We start from the raw sequence: 17,149 nt of genomic DNA, 5'->3' as shown, positions 1-17,149 counted from the left end.
GGCAGAGCTCTAGATTGAAAGTTGCTCAAACTGTCTCTGTTCCTTCCAACAAGGACTCTCCTTTAGTCCTATCTGATGCTGAGGAATAGGAACATAACTCTCCTAAGGAACAAACTCCTCCATCCTCACCAAAAATCTATGTTCCCCTCACTAATTTCTCTTCCATCTCTCCCTCATCCTTCTATGTTCCTTCTAGCTTTGAACAATTAAAAGATGAGATGACTGCCCCCAATCCTTTCTCCACCACCTCTACTGATCATCCACTACCACCACCTTTTCTTCCTCCCATTTACACTACCACTTCTCCATCTGTTTCTATTCCAGGAACAGCTGGTCCTTCACAAGAAACCACCCCAGTTCCTCCACCAAAACCAACTACTGCCTCTGGTTCTAAGGGAGAGGAACAAGTTCCGTCAGATGATTGTGGTTTGGTAAATGAAGTCTGTCTTCCTACACAACATATGATTAAGTTTTATAATCACCTCCACTAGACTTTAGATGCAAAACTGATAAGATGCTGGGTTTAATGAAAGTTCTTAGTGATACGTGATTGACAACAAAAGAAGATGGAGACAATGCCCAAGCCATTAAGAGTTTGAAGCAGCAACTTGATGAGCACCATGGAGAGGTGATGAAGAAGTTGGAAGATGTGGTTGAAGAAAAAGTTGTTGAGGAACACCATTCCCCTTCCCATCCTAATGTTTAGTTCTTGTTTCTCTTCAAGAAACAAGACTACTTAGCTTTTGTTTCTTTTCTTTTCTTTCTTTCTTTGTCTCTTTTCGTACTTTAAGGAACAAAGTGCTATAAATACATGACTTTTGCTATATTTTTCTGCGTTTATGATTTGCTTGGAATGGCTAGTATTCTATAATTTCTGTTTGAGCTAGGCTAACCGTTGACTATCCTAACTTAATCATTTTTTATGGTGCTTGTTCATGGTCTCAAGGTATTGATCACTATTCATGAAAACATGAAGAGTTTGCTCTTTTTGATGATGACAAAGGGGGAAAAAGATTACGGAACAAACTACTAAATCAAAATAATAAAAATACAATTTTTTTTAAAAAAGAGGTAAATGAAAAATCAAAATTAAGATACTTACTCCTGCTTTTTCATTTCTTATTTTATTAATTTGTCTTTTTCATTCTCTTATGTTATTTTTATTTCCTTAGTTTGTACCTTTGTTGTCATCATCAAAAAGGGGAAATTTTGAACCCTAGTTTTGATGATGACAAAGGAACAAAGATGCAAACTAAGTAGGACTAACAAGTTGTTTAAGTGAGTGAATTTCAAGGTATCATTGAAAGGAACAAAGAGAATACTAAGTCAAGGAAGAAATCAAGTTTGGATTTTGAAGCTAAGTGAAGATGTTTTTCTATTTGGTACTGGAGCAGCATTGGAGCAAAAGACTAAAGCAAGGCTTCTTTTTCTAGTTCCCTTGTAAAGGAACGAGTAAAGATGGTGAGGAACTATGGCAGTTTAAAATTGAGAATGATCGTTTGTTCCTTTGTAAGAAATAGACGAATTGGCGCTAAACTTATAAGTTAAAGGAACTAACAATTGAAAGGAACTAGACTTAGGTTGAAGCATTACAATGGTACATTTATGGCAGTTGAGAAATTATACCTAGAATCTAGGTAACCGTTTTATTTAAGGAAAAATCTGATTTTATGGAAAATATTTTTAAGGAAAAGATTTTATTTTTCCAAAGATAATAAAAATATTTTTCGATTTTTACAGAAATAAATTAATATTTTAATTAAACTGCTTTTATTTCGGGTTTAATAATTAATATGTTTTTAATTAAACAGATTTTCGAGTAATGCTTAAAGTGGTTGCTAAAATTAAGGAGAGTAACTAAAACCTCCCACGTTTAACAGTGATCATGGGAATCATGGGATGTTTAAGGAATGTGTTCCTTAGAGTAAGGAACATCATCGGATAATGGTTTTTCACAGATACATGTTTTAATCCCACGTTCTAAATTACTACCACTATTACTAATGTCTAATTAAGTTCCAAAGTGTGTCTGACTAAGGGATCTAGTGAGTTTAACTAATTAAAGCGTCAGTGCCTTCATTCTATCATAAAAGCCATTTGTTTTTTGTCTTCTTACTCTAATTCCACTAAGCTTATTCGATCAATTATATTTTAGTTTTTGGGGTAAGGGGACTTTGAGTGAAGTTCTGTAAGAGAGAAGCTTTGAGTGAAGCAAATAAAAGTGAGAAAACTTCGAGCAGTGAAGTTGAGAGGAACAGTTGTTAAGGGAATAGTGGTTCAGGAACTTGAGTTTAGGAACTCAAGGTGTGGCCCGTGAGTAGAATTAGGTTGTAACAAAGTTGTTTGGCCTAATTAGTGAAAGAGTTGAGTTTAAAATCCCTAGTGGTCGAGGTTGTTTCTTCTTGTTGGGTCCAAGAAGTTTTTCCTCGTAAAAATCCCTTAAGTTCCTTTAGCTTGTTTATTTGTTTAAGTTTGAAATTCCGCAAAAAGTTACGTTTATTTCTAACATACAATTCACCCCTCCTCTTGTAGTGTTCCTAGTGAAATAACAGTTACGAATATTGGAATGCAATTCATTGGTTTGAAAAATAAGGAAAAAAGCCACCAAAAATGATTCATGTTAAAAAATGCATAATTTTTATTTACCTCTAATGCATAAATATCTAAATCTAAAAAAAAAAAGAGAATTAAAACTCACCAACAAGGCTGCTCGAAATTTAATTGGTGGAATAAGGTTGTGGTTGTGGGGGAGAGAAAGGCGGAGGGGTGGTTGTTAGTGAAATCTTGAAGGCGATGGTGGGAGGTGGTTGTTAAAGGTGGATGAAGGGAAGAGAGATGGGCAGTAATGGGATGCGTGCTAAGAATGAGAGAATAGAGAGCAAATGTTAAAAGTTAAGCAAATGTGATATCTGAATAAATTGTACTACTACTACTATCAAATTAAAAACTTATATCTACTGCAAATTAATTGTGGCAAGTTAATTGCATCAAAGATAAAATAATAGATACTTTAACAGTAATATAAAAGGAAGGATGTCATACCTTAAATTGCATAAAAAAAATCTTCATGTAATATAATAATTGAGTTAGAATTGGTATGTTTGTTAATACTAAAAAGTATACATAGACAGAAATAAATAGGTATTTATTTTTGAATAGTTGTGATATAACATATTCAATAAAATATACTACATTTGAGCCTTTCAAAAAAATATAATACATTTGAGGGTCTTACAAGCTATCTTTTTAGTTTTTTGTTTAGGCCTTAGGGTAAAGTTTCGTATGGACTTTGTTAACTATTAGTATATTCTTCGTTGTTGATTGACTTATAGTAGAGATTTAAGTTTGGTAATTTTGATTTGTTAACTATTAGTTCAAATGCATTTATTGATCGTGTTGCTCATATCGTTCATAATAATGTATTTACTATAACTTCAAATGCACTTATATATGCATTTTATAATATTTTTAAAACATATTAAAAAAAGATTATGCCTATTGAAAACTATTATTATAAAAATGGGTTAATCATTAAGAAAATTAATAAACATGGGCAATTTAGTTGAAAATTTTACGAATAAAACACTAAATAATTTGGTGAAATGTTTATTAATACTTAAAACTATAAATAGATAATACTCCATCTGTTTTTTTTTTATCTTTCTCACTTTCCATTTACACATCTTCCAATGCACATCTTTGAACTTAAATATCTTTCATCATATATTAGTAAAAATTATAATGATTGAATATTAATAATGTACTAATTGAGACGAATCAAACAAGATCCCACATGACTATATTTATTCTTATAAATTGAAAAAAATTGAGAAGATTCTCTCTAAGTATGAATAGTGTCAAGATTCTAAATGAGAACAATAAAAAAAACAGAGGGAGTACTATTGAAAAAAATGCAAATACAAAACTATAGAATTACGTGAAAATTGGTATGCTAATTAATAATAGTAAACATTAAATAGATAGGTAAATATATGTGTTAATGTAAATTATCTTTATAACAAATTATTAAAAGATATAATTATGCAATTAATTAAAATAATACTATCTAATGTCATCCTGCTTATGCCATGCTTTCTTGCTATTTCTCTTTTTAAACCCCATGGAAATTTATCATTTATTTCAGAGGTAAGAAGGTCATCAACCAACATTCTCCTTTTTGTTAGAGTTAAATGTGGTTTTTGGGTTAATGAACTTACAGTGTTTTGTATTTCTGTGTTTGGTTGGTGTGGCTGACCTTGTTGATGTTGTTGCTCTGCTTCATTTCCATCTGTTGTTGTGCCTCCTTCATCATCCTCTGTGTAATGGTCATCATCACTGTTATAATGCGTCCACATCTCATGCATCAGCAAGTCATCCTCCATGCCTTCAATTTTTCTCCTCCCTCATCTGCTAATCCCATCTTCAGTGCTGGAGAAGATTTTTTAAGGACTGAAGTTTGAAGTTTTCTGTGGGAAACTACTGTTCTTAATTTTTTGGATAATTATTTTGAACATTAATGTGCAGTGTGTGCAGTGAATTAGTGGATATTATCTGAGGTTTGTAATTAAACTAAACCATGGTGCTTGACAATATTTTGTCTCTCCTCATTTCGTGAAATAAGCCCTCATTTAATATTGGGGGTTCATATAGAAGAGAGAGTATGAAAAATGTAGGCTTAAACAATGTTTGAAATGGGAAATTTAAATTTTTTGCCAAATTTGAACTTTATGAAAATTATTGGAGGAAAAATCAATTGGTGCCAAAAATTGTGGTTGGGCCCTCTTTTCCTTCTCCTTGGCCATGTAAATAAAAAGGAGGAAACCAAGTTGTGGTCACTCTTTTCTCTCCTCCCTTCCCTTAAACCTCCCATGTACAATGGTTCCCACATGATTAATCCCCTACCCTTATTCTCTCCTAATCACTCCTTCAATTTTTGTCTAGGGAACCCAATTTTTCAAAAGTCTAACATCTAAAAAAAACGAAGGAAGTATACAAATTGAATATTTATTTTGCTAAGTTGAGTATATGCATCATCATCATCATCCTTTTGTATTTCCCTGTTATTTCAGACAATTAAAGTTATTAAACACTATTATTCAAACAGTTAGATTCAATTCGAAAATCAAATATTCAACTTTCTAAGCTAAATATTCATTTGTTGGAGTATAAACATTCAAAATTAAAATACTGTAATTCTATTTATAAAGCATACCTTTCAATTGCAAAATCATATATTCAACTTTCTGACATAAGTATGTATTTTTCCAGCATGAATATGCATTAGTCAAAACAGTATAATTCTATTGCAAAATAATTCAATTGCGAAACCAAATATTCAACATTCTAAGATAAATATTCATTATTGGAAAGATAATATATGTGTAACACCACGATGATTCTCTTTTTTTAGAAAATACTTTTATAATATACAAGTAGAGAATTACCTAAGTATTATCTCCCGTGTGATAACGTATCGGCTTATTCAGAATTTTACAGCGGAAAACAATTAACTAAACTCTAACTTTATTATAACTCAAAATGAATAACAAGTGTTTAGGACTTAAACAAACCAACTTAATCAACTCAAACAACTTAAATAAAATATGTTCTCAACAAAGCAAAAAATAAACTATACTAGTTACACAATGTCTCCACTCCAGATTCCCAATGATGCACATCTACGAACCTGTAATGTCAATGCTATACTGAATCTGCTCACCATAGAGGATCATCACAGGATCAATAAGGCAATGCCATGATCACACACACAACCACGCACGTAATCAGCAAAGCTGAGTACTACATATCAAACATCAGCATTCCTAAACATGATACTACATAAATAACATGCAGAGATAAATAATATTATAAACATATAACATTCTGCAGATAACTTTTACTAAACTAAACTCTAAACATCATTTCTCACTTTAATGGAATAGTTATTGAAACTGAGTTGTCTTATCTACTAATGCCTTCACCAATGAAGACGAGATACGGGTGCTACTAGGCACTACAACGCATTTTAGATTGACATGCGATATCGAGGAACTTTTACTAACTGAAAAAGAAATGGTGATCAATCCATTCCTGTAAAAAGCCATGGCTCGCTCACCATGTGCCCCAACTCCTAATGTCCAACTCTAGATGTGCACCAGTCTAAAGTCTATAACTATTCTCGTTACACTTTACGTTATTTACATATTATTACTTGTTATGACACACATACAAGCAACACATAAATAATAATCAGACAGTCACAACTGAACTTCTTTTATCTTCGGATTAACAAGTGATCACAACTTACAATCCAAGAATACTTTCTTTTTTATCTCAACTTTCTTTACTTGTTGAACCTAGCCAACAATAACCTTACCTTTATATAGGCATAACTTGTCAAACTTACCAAATAAGGTCCACAGTCCTCATAAGATAATAAAATAATACTAATCAAGGAATACATGAATAACATGATTCAATTTCTATAACATATATTAATTCTTCATGCGAAATAATAAATAAATAAACTTTCTTTTCATGCTTGCATCAATTATTCCATACAAACATACTATCTAGTATTCATAATAAATCTCAAATCACATACTTGCACACAGGCATAAAACATGTAAATCAATTGCTAGCTAGAAATCACATATATATGAACAAAAATAAGTTCTTATACATGATACTAAAATTTATTCCTCCTTAGAACATGATACTAATCACATAGCACGTAATTATGTACGTACCTCGTGTAAACTAGCCTGTAGGCCACTTTTAACTCTCTAAAAGTCCCCTACGAGATATCCTCCGCCTAGAAATCAATATATCCGAAATTAATAACTTTAAACAAAAATTACAGCAGCCTTAAAGTACTTAAAACCCCCTTTAAAAACGTTTAAAAGTCGATTTAATATCAAAACTTGAATCATTTTTAATTCCTAGCATAGTACTACCATACTAGTAATTAAAAACTCTTAAAAACTATATAAATAAACCCTTTCTGAAATTACAGCAACTTTAAAAATTAATAAACCTCCTTAAAACATGTATAACATACTTAAAATCATATTCTAAGTTAATCTCATAGTACCTAATATGCTACTATGGTTTTCTAGCAATTTAAAACCCTAAAAATTCATGTTTTCATGATTAAAACTAAAAATATAATCATAACAACAAATCTGAAAATTTTCTTATAATATAAACTATAGATGAATCGAAATTACTTATTAAAAACAGTAATTTAAACTAATAAACATGACTAACAATAATAGAAAACATAAAAAATATAGTCTTTAATGGAATCATAAGAAGGAAGAAAAGAAAACAACCAACAAAGAAGAGAACAAAGAGGCGCCGGCAGCAACAGACCACAGCAGCAACACACCGGCAGCAACTCGGCACAACTCAATTATTGGATATATGATTATCAAGTTATCAATTATCAAACATACAAACAAATAGAACTTGGCACAACTTAGTTATTGGATATTGGATACTCTTGGACAAAAAATCCATCTAATATGTTGAAAAACTAGCAAGCTTTATTAGTTCCTTTCAAAACGCACAAAAAACAAGAAATAGGGACATGTGTGGCAGTTGGACTAATCTTCCCCATATTTGTCGTTCATAGATTGTATTTAGTGTTTGTATTCAAAAAGGACAAGCAATACACACACACTGGCCAATAGAACATACATGGTGGCTATATGTGGACTCTTAGCCGCAATGGCCACAATGAAATGACTGTAAAGTGTCACCATGCATTATGATAAGAATACATACATGATGGGTAGGTGATTTTTGAACACCAGAGCAACTCAGGAACAGCACAAAAAAATGAATTACAATCATCTAGCCAGTGTGTATGTTCTATTGGTCACTACATAATGATTTAGCCGACATGTACAATCATATAGGTAAGAGGTCTGAGAAATGCATCGTATCCTGTTGTTGTGTGATCAACCCCTGATTGTTATTTTTCGATCTACTACTTTTAAGTTCTACATCTATCTTCCTGTCGGTAATTTACACTTTTTGCCAGATCATAGACTTATTGGGCCTGTTTTTTACTACAGGTTTCTGTTTGATTTCCATTTATCAGCCCTTGGTAAACTACAAAGTACGTTCTGGTAATTGTTCTTCTTCCTGCGCACATCTTGTTTCTTTGCAAACATGGTCTGATCATTTGTAAAGTATCTTTTGTTAGCCCTCCTTTTGTCAAGTGTCTTTGTTTGTTGTCGTAGTAGCTTCCTTGCTTGTTGTTTTGTCTGTTACGACTTCAATTATTAGAGACTTAGTGCCTACGCTTTCCTGTATTTTAATTATGTTAGAGTTATTACAGATAAATAACACGTAGTTGGGGTGATGGGTGATTTCCTAATTATTCTTTCAATCTTCCACTGGTTATTTTGGTGTTGTTTACTTGTGGATCTGCTCTTCTTATTTACGACTTGATAAACACAAAGAAACTTAAAGAAGCAGTAATTCAAGCCTAATAACTCTCCATCACTGCAGTAATTCAAGATGGTTAGAGTAATTCAAGATGGTTAGAGTTTCTTTGTGTTTATCATAGAAACTTAAATTATGTTATTGTGGTTTACTGGGTGCTATTATTTGGATAGAGATAAATAACACGTAGTTGTTGCGTTGAAGGCAAGAAGAGTACATGTATTTTAATTAGGTTAGAGTTATTACAGATAAATGACACGTAGTTGGGGTGATTTCCTAATTATTCTTTCAAACTTCTACTGGTTATTTTGGTGCTATTTATTTGTGGATCTGCTCTTCTTATTTATAAACTTGGTCTGAGACAGAGAATGGAAAGTCGTTGTCTTCTCTGGTTTAGGAGGAATGCTAGAGCTCGATCAGTTGTTTATAGTTTTCCGCTGCTTTGTTAACTTATTGTGTTTGCTTTTTAATGTAGGATACACTTGTATTTCCATATATCGCTGCTAGCCAAGCTTCAAAGCAATTCCTGGTAATTGTTTTTCTTCATGCACGATATTGTTCTCTTCTTAAGAAGTTGTCGTTGTCTGTTAACTATCTTTTGTACAGCCTGCTTTTGCCAATTGTATGTGTTGTTGTGTTGGTATTTCCTTCATTGTTGTTCTGCCTATTAGTTACACTTGATGCTACCTCCATTGCTTGTTTGTTGTAAATTATTAGTTACACTTGATGCCACAACTTGAATTCTAAGAGGGATGATAATTGACTATAGCTATGTGTCCTTTTGTTAAGACATGTCCTGCTCAAAATAATTTGATCATCAAAGCTTACTCATAGATGTGTGCTTGTGTTGGAATATAGGAAGCGTTTAGGGTGTAGTGCTGTGATTTGCTTTGTGTAATTGCTTTGTGTGCACGTAATTTGCTGTAAATCCTATTGTTCTGCCTTCACAGGTTGTAAGTATGTCGCTAGACTCAATGCGCATCCCATTCCAACCTCTGTTAAGGCAGATCACTGAATGCTTAAGTTTCCAAGTTCCTGTCTATGGTGTTCTCAACTTATCTAAGAGCAACGCTTGCGTAGCTGTGAGGACAGAGTGTGGCCCAATTGCTTATGTGTATGTTGGTGGGGAGGCTGCTAGCTTAGATGAATCGTGTGACAAAGCTGTTGAATGGGTTGTACATGATATCATTAGTAAATATGGTGTTCGTGTTGAGGACTTCACAGCTGGAAAGAAGCGCATGCTTGATAGGTGTGGCCACCTTTATAGATTGAAGAGAGTTGAACTAGAAGCTCTTGAGAGAGGGCTCCCAGCAGGGATGCCATCTGGAGTTGATTACCTAGATGCTTCCCGTTCTGTTAGGCACATTACACTTGACTACATGAGTGTCTTACCTATGGTGGTTAAGCACACGCAAGCTTTGTTAACTCCACTAGAAAGCATATGCTTTGATGGTTCTAGGCACACTGCATGGCTAACAATTACATGTCCCCACAATGCACATGGGATAGCATATATCTTTGGAGATGCCTGTGCTACGTTGGCTGATTCCAAACAAAGTGTTGCAAAGAAGGCAATCACTTTCATGATGCATCAATATAACTTTACTATTATTGATGCCAACTACAAAGCTGCCGACTATGCAGCTGTTCTTTGTGCTCTTGAAAGAGAAAGCTACTTAACTACCAAAGAGCGTGTGCTAAACATTCAAGAACCTATACACCCTAGCCCTCTGGTTGTGGAACAAGATTTCTTGACTCGACGCGTCAAACAGTTCCAGATACTTACGATGGTATCACCTCCTTTCCCACCTAAGAAGCGTAAAACCAGGCCATCATTTGGCAATGTGCCAAGTTCTAGCAAAAACTCTGCAGTTCCTCTACTCTCTATTCCTTGTGAGCTTGAAACTGTTCTGAAACAGACTAAGAAAGATGGGTGCTAGGCATCTCAGCTGTCTACGTTGTTAGGATTAGTTGCAATAGGTGTTTGTTCTTGCTCTTTTGTATTAGGAAAAGTAACTCATGTTTTATGCTGCACTCTTCGACAGTTGCTTAGGTTCGTCTTTAGAACTTTGCTATCTATGTTAGGTATAGTTGCTCTAAAAGTTTTGTAATATGTAAGTTTGTTCTTGGCTCTTACATGGGTTGTAACATATTTTGCGCATTTTCATGCGGTTAATGGAACTTTATCTACGGTTTTGCTGTTTACTGCATGGCTCTTGCTGTTTTCCATTTATGCTGCTTGCTTACTTCTTAGTTTGTTTTGCTAATAATTCCAAATGAGTTTAATAACTATTTGAACTTTGAAATAATGGTGACTCTTCAGTACCCTTTTTCACACTTTGCAGACCTTAAAACGTTCAACAACTAAATCTTTTTATATAATCGTGGCACAAACAAGGCAAGCTTAAGGAGGTGTAATACATCTAATTGTGCTGTCCAAATTGTTAGTTGCAAAAAAGTTTGCACATCACTTTTGCACTCCTCATCCTCCCCCCCCCCCCCATCCAAAAAAAAGCTTATATAGGTTAAGGCTGTTCCTAGAGCCACATGCTTGTGTCAATGCCGGAATTAAGTTACAATTGTTGTGCTCACTTGCTGTGGAAATTTGGCTACCTGTTAAAGCTCTACCTTGCCATTGTTAGGCTTTATATTTAATGAGTATCCTGTTTCTCTATGGTATTTCACATATGCAGCCGTACTATCCTACGTTTGAAACAATGATGCAGCTTCTCAACACAGTGTGACATTTGGCCTAATCGCCTCTAGAAGCCATTAGTATAGGTATTTCTCCACGTCTCCTTTTTTTGCATAATGCTTAGAATGATTGGCTATGTATGGCACATGTGAATGCATGATATAGTTCTTCGTCTAATGGAAGCTAGGATGCCTTGTTCTACGATTCATTTAATCTATCTTTTCAAGTTGTAAGGAAATCTTATACATTGCAGTGAATTGCTCATTATGAACTGAGCTGCTCTAACTTTTCTACGCTGTGTGCCTCTCCTGTCAGAGCTACACAAAATCTAGGCAATTTTTTTCTGTTCCACAGTCTAATCATGACTCCTTGCATGTGTGTTTAAATACTTAACACAATCGTTTGACCAGGTAATACGAAGGTTCGTAGGACTAATGTTACTAAACGTTTGCGGGCGTTGCAAGAAAATGCACCTGAGGACAGTCCTCAAAGTTTCCTAAGTTCAACCATCAATTCTAGACAATATAGCACAGACCGCATGTTAGGTACCACACCTGAATCTGTGGCACCGCCCAAACAGCCTAGAGTAAAGCGGCAAAAAAAAAACAGAAAGTAAAGACTAATTATCCACACCTTCTCTGCTTGAGTTCTTACTTGATATATATTATGTATAGTCAGCTTAGGGGTGCTTATCGAGCGAGCCGAGCCCGAATAGCATTGGGCTCGGCTCGAGCTCGTTTAAAATTTCCCAGGCTCGGCTCGGCTCGTAAGCTCGCCGAGCTTGGGAGATCCGAGCTCGAGCTCGGCTCGTGATGGAAATTTGGGGCTCGAGCTCGGCTCGCGAGCTCGTTTAGGCTCGGCTCGCGAGCTCGGCTTGGCTCGACGTAGGTGAGCTTGTTCACTCACCCATCATATGCTTTTATAACTTGATTTCCCTCTTAGCATTGCTAAGATTTCAATGTGGGACTCCATGGTTTGTTAAAGAAAAACAAACTCACTATCCCATTTCAATGTGGAACTCCATGTTTTGTTTAGATAAAAAACTCATTCTACATATGCTTATATAACTTGGAATCATCCTAGCATTGCTAAAATTTCAATGTGGGACTCCATGTTTTGTTAAGAAAAAAAAACTCATTATACCCTTGTTTTGTTTACATATGCTTTTATAACTTGGAATCCCTTAGCATTGTCAAAATTTCAATGTGGGACTCCAGACTTTGCTAAAGAAAAAATTATCAAATATTTTAAGTATTAAATAATCAACTATTTAAAAATATATACTTATTCCCTCTATGAAGAAAATAAAGTATAGTTTTTGTTTTCCAACCAAGGAGATACAAAATTAAACTTTAAGTTGAAGTAAGGAGTAGTAGCTATTTATAAAGAAAATAAGGTTGATCCTTGTTTTCTTAACCAATGTGGGATTTTAGTGCCTAGTGGAGTAGAAGTGAAGTTGGATCACAAATTAAAATATATAATTTGTAATCTAAATTAAAATATAAATTAGTATTAAATTTTTTTAATATAAATATTTTTTTGATATAAAATAATAAACGAGCTGCTCAAGAGCTTTACGAGCCGAGCTTTGCCTAGCTCGGCTCGGCTCGTTTAAGTCTCGAGCCGAGCCCGAGCTCGAGCCGAGCTTCAACGAGCAGAGCTTTGACCAAGCTTTGACCGAGCCGAGCTCGAGCTGCTTGCGAGCTTGTCAGGCTCATTATCACCCCTAAGTCAGCTAGTAGGTATTTCTGCATAACTCAGTTGGGGCTGCTATTAGCGTTGGCCAGGAGATGCCAACAGCAGCGCTGACTTTACCTCCAGTAGAGTGTTGTTCTAAGTGCTTTGCAGTTAGATTTGCTTATGAACCACTTGGATTCTGTTGTTCAGATGGCGAAGTTGAGATTGCATCAAATTCGTTCCCATCAGAACTCATTAGACTCTTTACTTCCCAAGATGATGATGTTGTGCACGTCAGAACATATGCACGCCTTTATAATAATCTCTTCGCTATAGTTCTCTTGGTGGCGATTTTGATTCATGTACTCAAAAAGGCATTTACATATTCAAGTTACATGGTCAAATCTACCACTTCATACCAAATCTATTGCCTACTGACCATAACCCAAAATTCTTACAACTATACTTTTATGATACTCAACATGAATCAGAAAACCGCTTGAATTTGTTCCCTGAATTGAGGCCTGATGTGATCGCTATTCTGATGGAAATCATGCAACACAACCCCTACGCGAAATTTTTCAGATCCCTTCGCGAGCTTGATGTTGTGGAGGATACAGAAATACGATTAAACAAATACCCTGTGCTTGACCAGCGCATGTACAATGCTCCTACTGCTGAAGAGGTTGTTGTAATATGGGCTGAGGATTCTGCAACTAGCGCGACTGGTGGGCCCCATATTATTGTTCACGGGAAGGCTGAACGCGAGCACAGGATCATGCACTACTATGGATGTTATGATCCCCTACAGTATCCCCTCCTTCGACCCTACGGTGATTGTGGTTGGCATCACGGTCTTAAGAAAACAAACAATGGTGGCCGTAGGCAACATGCCCTTGCTCAGCAAAATATCGCTGCTGCATTAGCTGGCGATGTCGATGCTTTCTTAGCCGCTGAAGCTGTTGGTAAGCCTGTTTTCTTCACTCCCTTTTTACCTTCTTCGTGTCCATCTACCTACCTACGTCAACAAGCATTGTAATTTTCCTTTTTTCAGTTGCGACGCAGGTCAAAACAACTAGAACTCAAATCTCATGCAGAGCATACTATGCATATCTTCTGCAAATGCGTCCTCGGAACTACATTTTGCGAGCGTGCCGCTTATTTCAACAATTCATTGTTGATACGTATGTGAAGCTTGAAAACACGCGCCTGGATTTTTTTAGACACAATCAGGCAACAATCCGGGCAGAACTGTATCAAGGCATCTTGGATTGCTTTGAAGGTGGCGAGAATAGTGGAGCAAATGTGGGGCGTAGAGTTATTCTCCCGCCTACCTTTCTCGGTGGTCCTCGTGACATGAAACGGCGTTACTTAAATGCACTGACCCTGGTGCAATGCTATGGTAAACCTGATCTTATTATTATGATGACGTGTAATCCGAACTGGCGTGAGATCAAAGATCATCTTGCTCCAGGTGAACTTGCCCAACATCGGCCAGATATAGTCGTGCGTGTTTTCCGTGCAAAATTGCTCAAATTGAAAAAACTGCTGGTCGAGGACAGTGTTTTGGGTGAGGTTGCAGCATACACATACGTTGTTGAGTTCAAGAAGCGCGGTTTGCCCCATGCACATTAATTGTTAATTATGAAACCATCTTAAAAAATCAAAGAACCTGCTGCATTTGACAAGTTCATAAGTGCTGAAATTCCTGAAGAAAGCAACCCTCACTTGCGTAGAATTGTTTTAAGCCACATGATGCATGACCCTTGTGGCAAAGCTAATACTGAATGTCCTTGTATGAAACACAAAAGTAGCACAGGCACATGCAAGTAAGGGTATCCAAAGGCATTTAGAGAAGAGACAAGTACCCATGAAAATGGTTTCCCGCTTTACAAGCGGAGAAATGATGGTCAACGGCCTATCATTCGCAAGTTCGCCATGGACAATAGATGGGTTATTCCATATAATCCTTACCTCTCCGCTCTCTTTGATTGTCATTTAAATGTTGAAGTTTGTTCAACCATCCAAGCAGTGAAATACATATACAAGTATGTTTACAAAGGCCATGAGAAAATATCTTTTGCTGTGTCAGATCAGAAAGACCTCAAACCAGTTGATGAAATTACACAATTACAAACTGGCCGTTGGGTTTTGCCATGTGACGCTGCATGGAGGATCTTTATTTTCATTTGACCTCTTTGAAATGTATCCTCCTATGCTCCCTCTTCAAGTTCATTTGCCTAATGCATAAACAGTCCAATTCAATCCTAAAGAACAACTTGATCGCATTGTGGCAAGTGATATAAGATCTCGAACGTCGCTTACTGAGTTCTTCAAAATGAATGCAACTGAAAACGGTGCAACACAGTCCTTATACTCGAAATTTTCAGAACATTATGTGTGGACTGCTTCTGCAAAGACATGGACTAAAAGAGTATGGCAAAAGTTTGTTGTTTGCCGCTTGATATTTGTTGCTCCGGTAGAGGGTGAGCGGTACCTTCTACGCCTCCTTCTAGCTAATGTACGTTGACCCACGTCATTTGATGATCTGCGAACTGTGCATGGCTAGCTATGTGCAACGTTGCAAGAAGCAGCATTGAAATTAGGGCTACTTGAGGAAGATGATTCTATTGTCAAGTGCATGGAAGAGGCATCTGGTGTTCAAATGCCAAGTGCATTGCGCCATTTGTTCACAACAATCTTAATTTTCTGTAAGCCGAGCAACCCTATAGGCCTATGGAACCAGTGCTACAGTAACCTTTCCGAAGACTTTACGCGCAAGTTCCCTCAAGAAACGTCAAAGATTGCGCTTCTTACTATAAAAGCAGTTGAACAGCTCCTTGAGGATATGGGGAAAACTTTGTAAGATTTTGACCTATAGGGTTTGAAGGGGTCTGAGAGTGATGAAATCAGAATAACTAAAGATATTATTGATGCACTTGATGCACCGATACCAGATGAGTACAAAGAAGCACGAGTAATCTTAAATTGCAAGCAACAGGAGGCGTTTAATTCTATTATGGAACACATTCGAACAGGGAAACCTGGTACCTTCTTTGTAGACGGCCCAGGAGGAATGGGGAAGATGTACCTTTATCAGGCGCTATATGCAGAAGTCCATTTGATGAATAAAATTGTTCTCCCTGTAGCAACGTCAGGTATTGCTGCAGCAAACATAGTCACTGGTCGAACGACTCATTCTCGGTTTAAAATACCTCTTGATCATACTGTTTCGAAGGCTTGCAACGTGTCCAAGCAAAGCGGGCTCGCAGCGCTTTTGAAAGAAACTTCCTTGATCATCTGGGACGAGTCTTCAGTGGCTCGGAAGGAAAACATAGAATCACTTGACTTACTGTTGCGAGACTTATGTGACCCCAATGTCTCATTTGGAGGTATAGTTGTAGTCTTTGGTGGTGGTTTCCGTCAAGTTTTGCCAGTTGTGCCACAAAAAACTCAAAATGAGGCTGTTGAAGCTAGCCTTGTGTCATCTATCCTATGGCCCACATTTACCCGGTTCAGCCTAACTGAAAATATGCATGCACGAGAAGACCAGCCATTTTCTGAGTTCTTACTTGACCATGGGAATGGATCGCTGCAAACAATTGAAATTGCATCTGTTCAAATACCGCCAGAGATTGTTTTGCCATTTGATCCAAATTCCAATTGTGTGGATGAGCTCGTGAGAAACGTTTTCCCAGAGATAAGTGTAGGTCCATTTCTAATAACTTCTTCACAGGCCGGGCAATTTTAACTCCTATGAATGAAGATGTTGATGGTCTAAAAAACAATCTCATAACCAAATTTCCTGGAGAGGCAGTGGTCTATAAGAGTTTTGATATGCTTATTGATGATGCTTGCAACATGTATCCAACAGAATTCCTAAACACCCTAAGGCGGTATGAGCCTGCATGAATTAGTCTTGAAAGAAAACAGCCCAGTTATTCTGCTGCGAAACCTTGCTCCAGCTGCTGGTCTGTGCAATGTTACATGGCTGATTTGTAAGCGCTTCTTGCCAAACATTATTGAATGTGTCATAATTACTGGCCATCACAAAGGCAAATATGTGTTTTTGCCCCGCATAAATCTCAGGCCATCCATCTCATCCAACTACCCTTTTTAATTCCAAAGAAAACAGTTCCCTATTAAACTTAGTTTCGCAATGACTATTAATAAGTCAGAGGGACAAACCTTGAATCAGGTCGGATTGTACCTATATCGACCTTGTTTTTCCCACGGTCAACTCTAGGTAGGCTTGTCTCGTGCACGTAAATCAAATAAAGTTAAGGTATTGTCCAGCTCATCCTCACAGAATCAACCTACCGC

At 36.4% G+C, this 17,149-nt stretch overlaps 2 protein-coding genes across 2 annotated transcripts; both read left to right on the top strand.

The window, feature by feature from the left end:
* The first annotated feature begins 12,939 nt into the window (after window positions 1–12,939).
* LOC104906186 (uncharacterized) lies at window positions 12,940–14,461 on the top strand. Its single transcript, XM_010694905.1, has 3 exons — window positions 12,940–13,216; window positions 13,318–13,791; window positions 13,881–14,461. The coding sequence occupies exons 1-3, from the start codon at window positions 12,940–12,942 to the stop codon at window positions 14,459–14,461; spliced, it is 1,332 nt and encodes a 443-aa protein (XP_010693207.1).
* A 1,384-nt stretch (window positions 14,462–15,845) lies between these two features.
* Window positions 15,846–16,577, top strand: LOC104906185 (uncharacterized). Its single transcript, XM_010694903.1, has one exon. It carries the CDS (start codon window positions 15,846–15,848, stop codon window positions 16,575–16,577), a length of 732 nt encoding a protein of 243 aa, XP_010693205.1.
* The last annotated feature ends 572 nt before the right edge of the window (window positions 16,578–17,149 follow it).

This window comes from Beta vulgaris, chromosome 2, assembly GCF_026745355.1.
Source record: "Beta vulgaris subsp. vulgaris cultivar EL10 chromosome 2, EL10.2, whole genome shotgun sequence".
NCBI lineage: Eukaryota > Viridiplantae > Streptophyta > Magnoliopsida > Caryophyllales > Amaranthaceae > Beta > Beta vulgaris.
The sequence above is the reverse complement of the archived record's forward strand: the minus strand, read 5'-3'. Positions and strand labels throughout refer to the sequence as shown.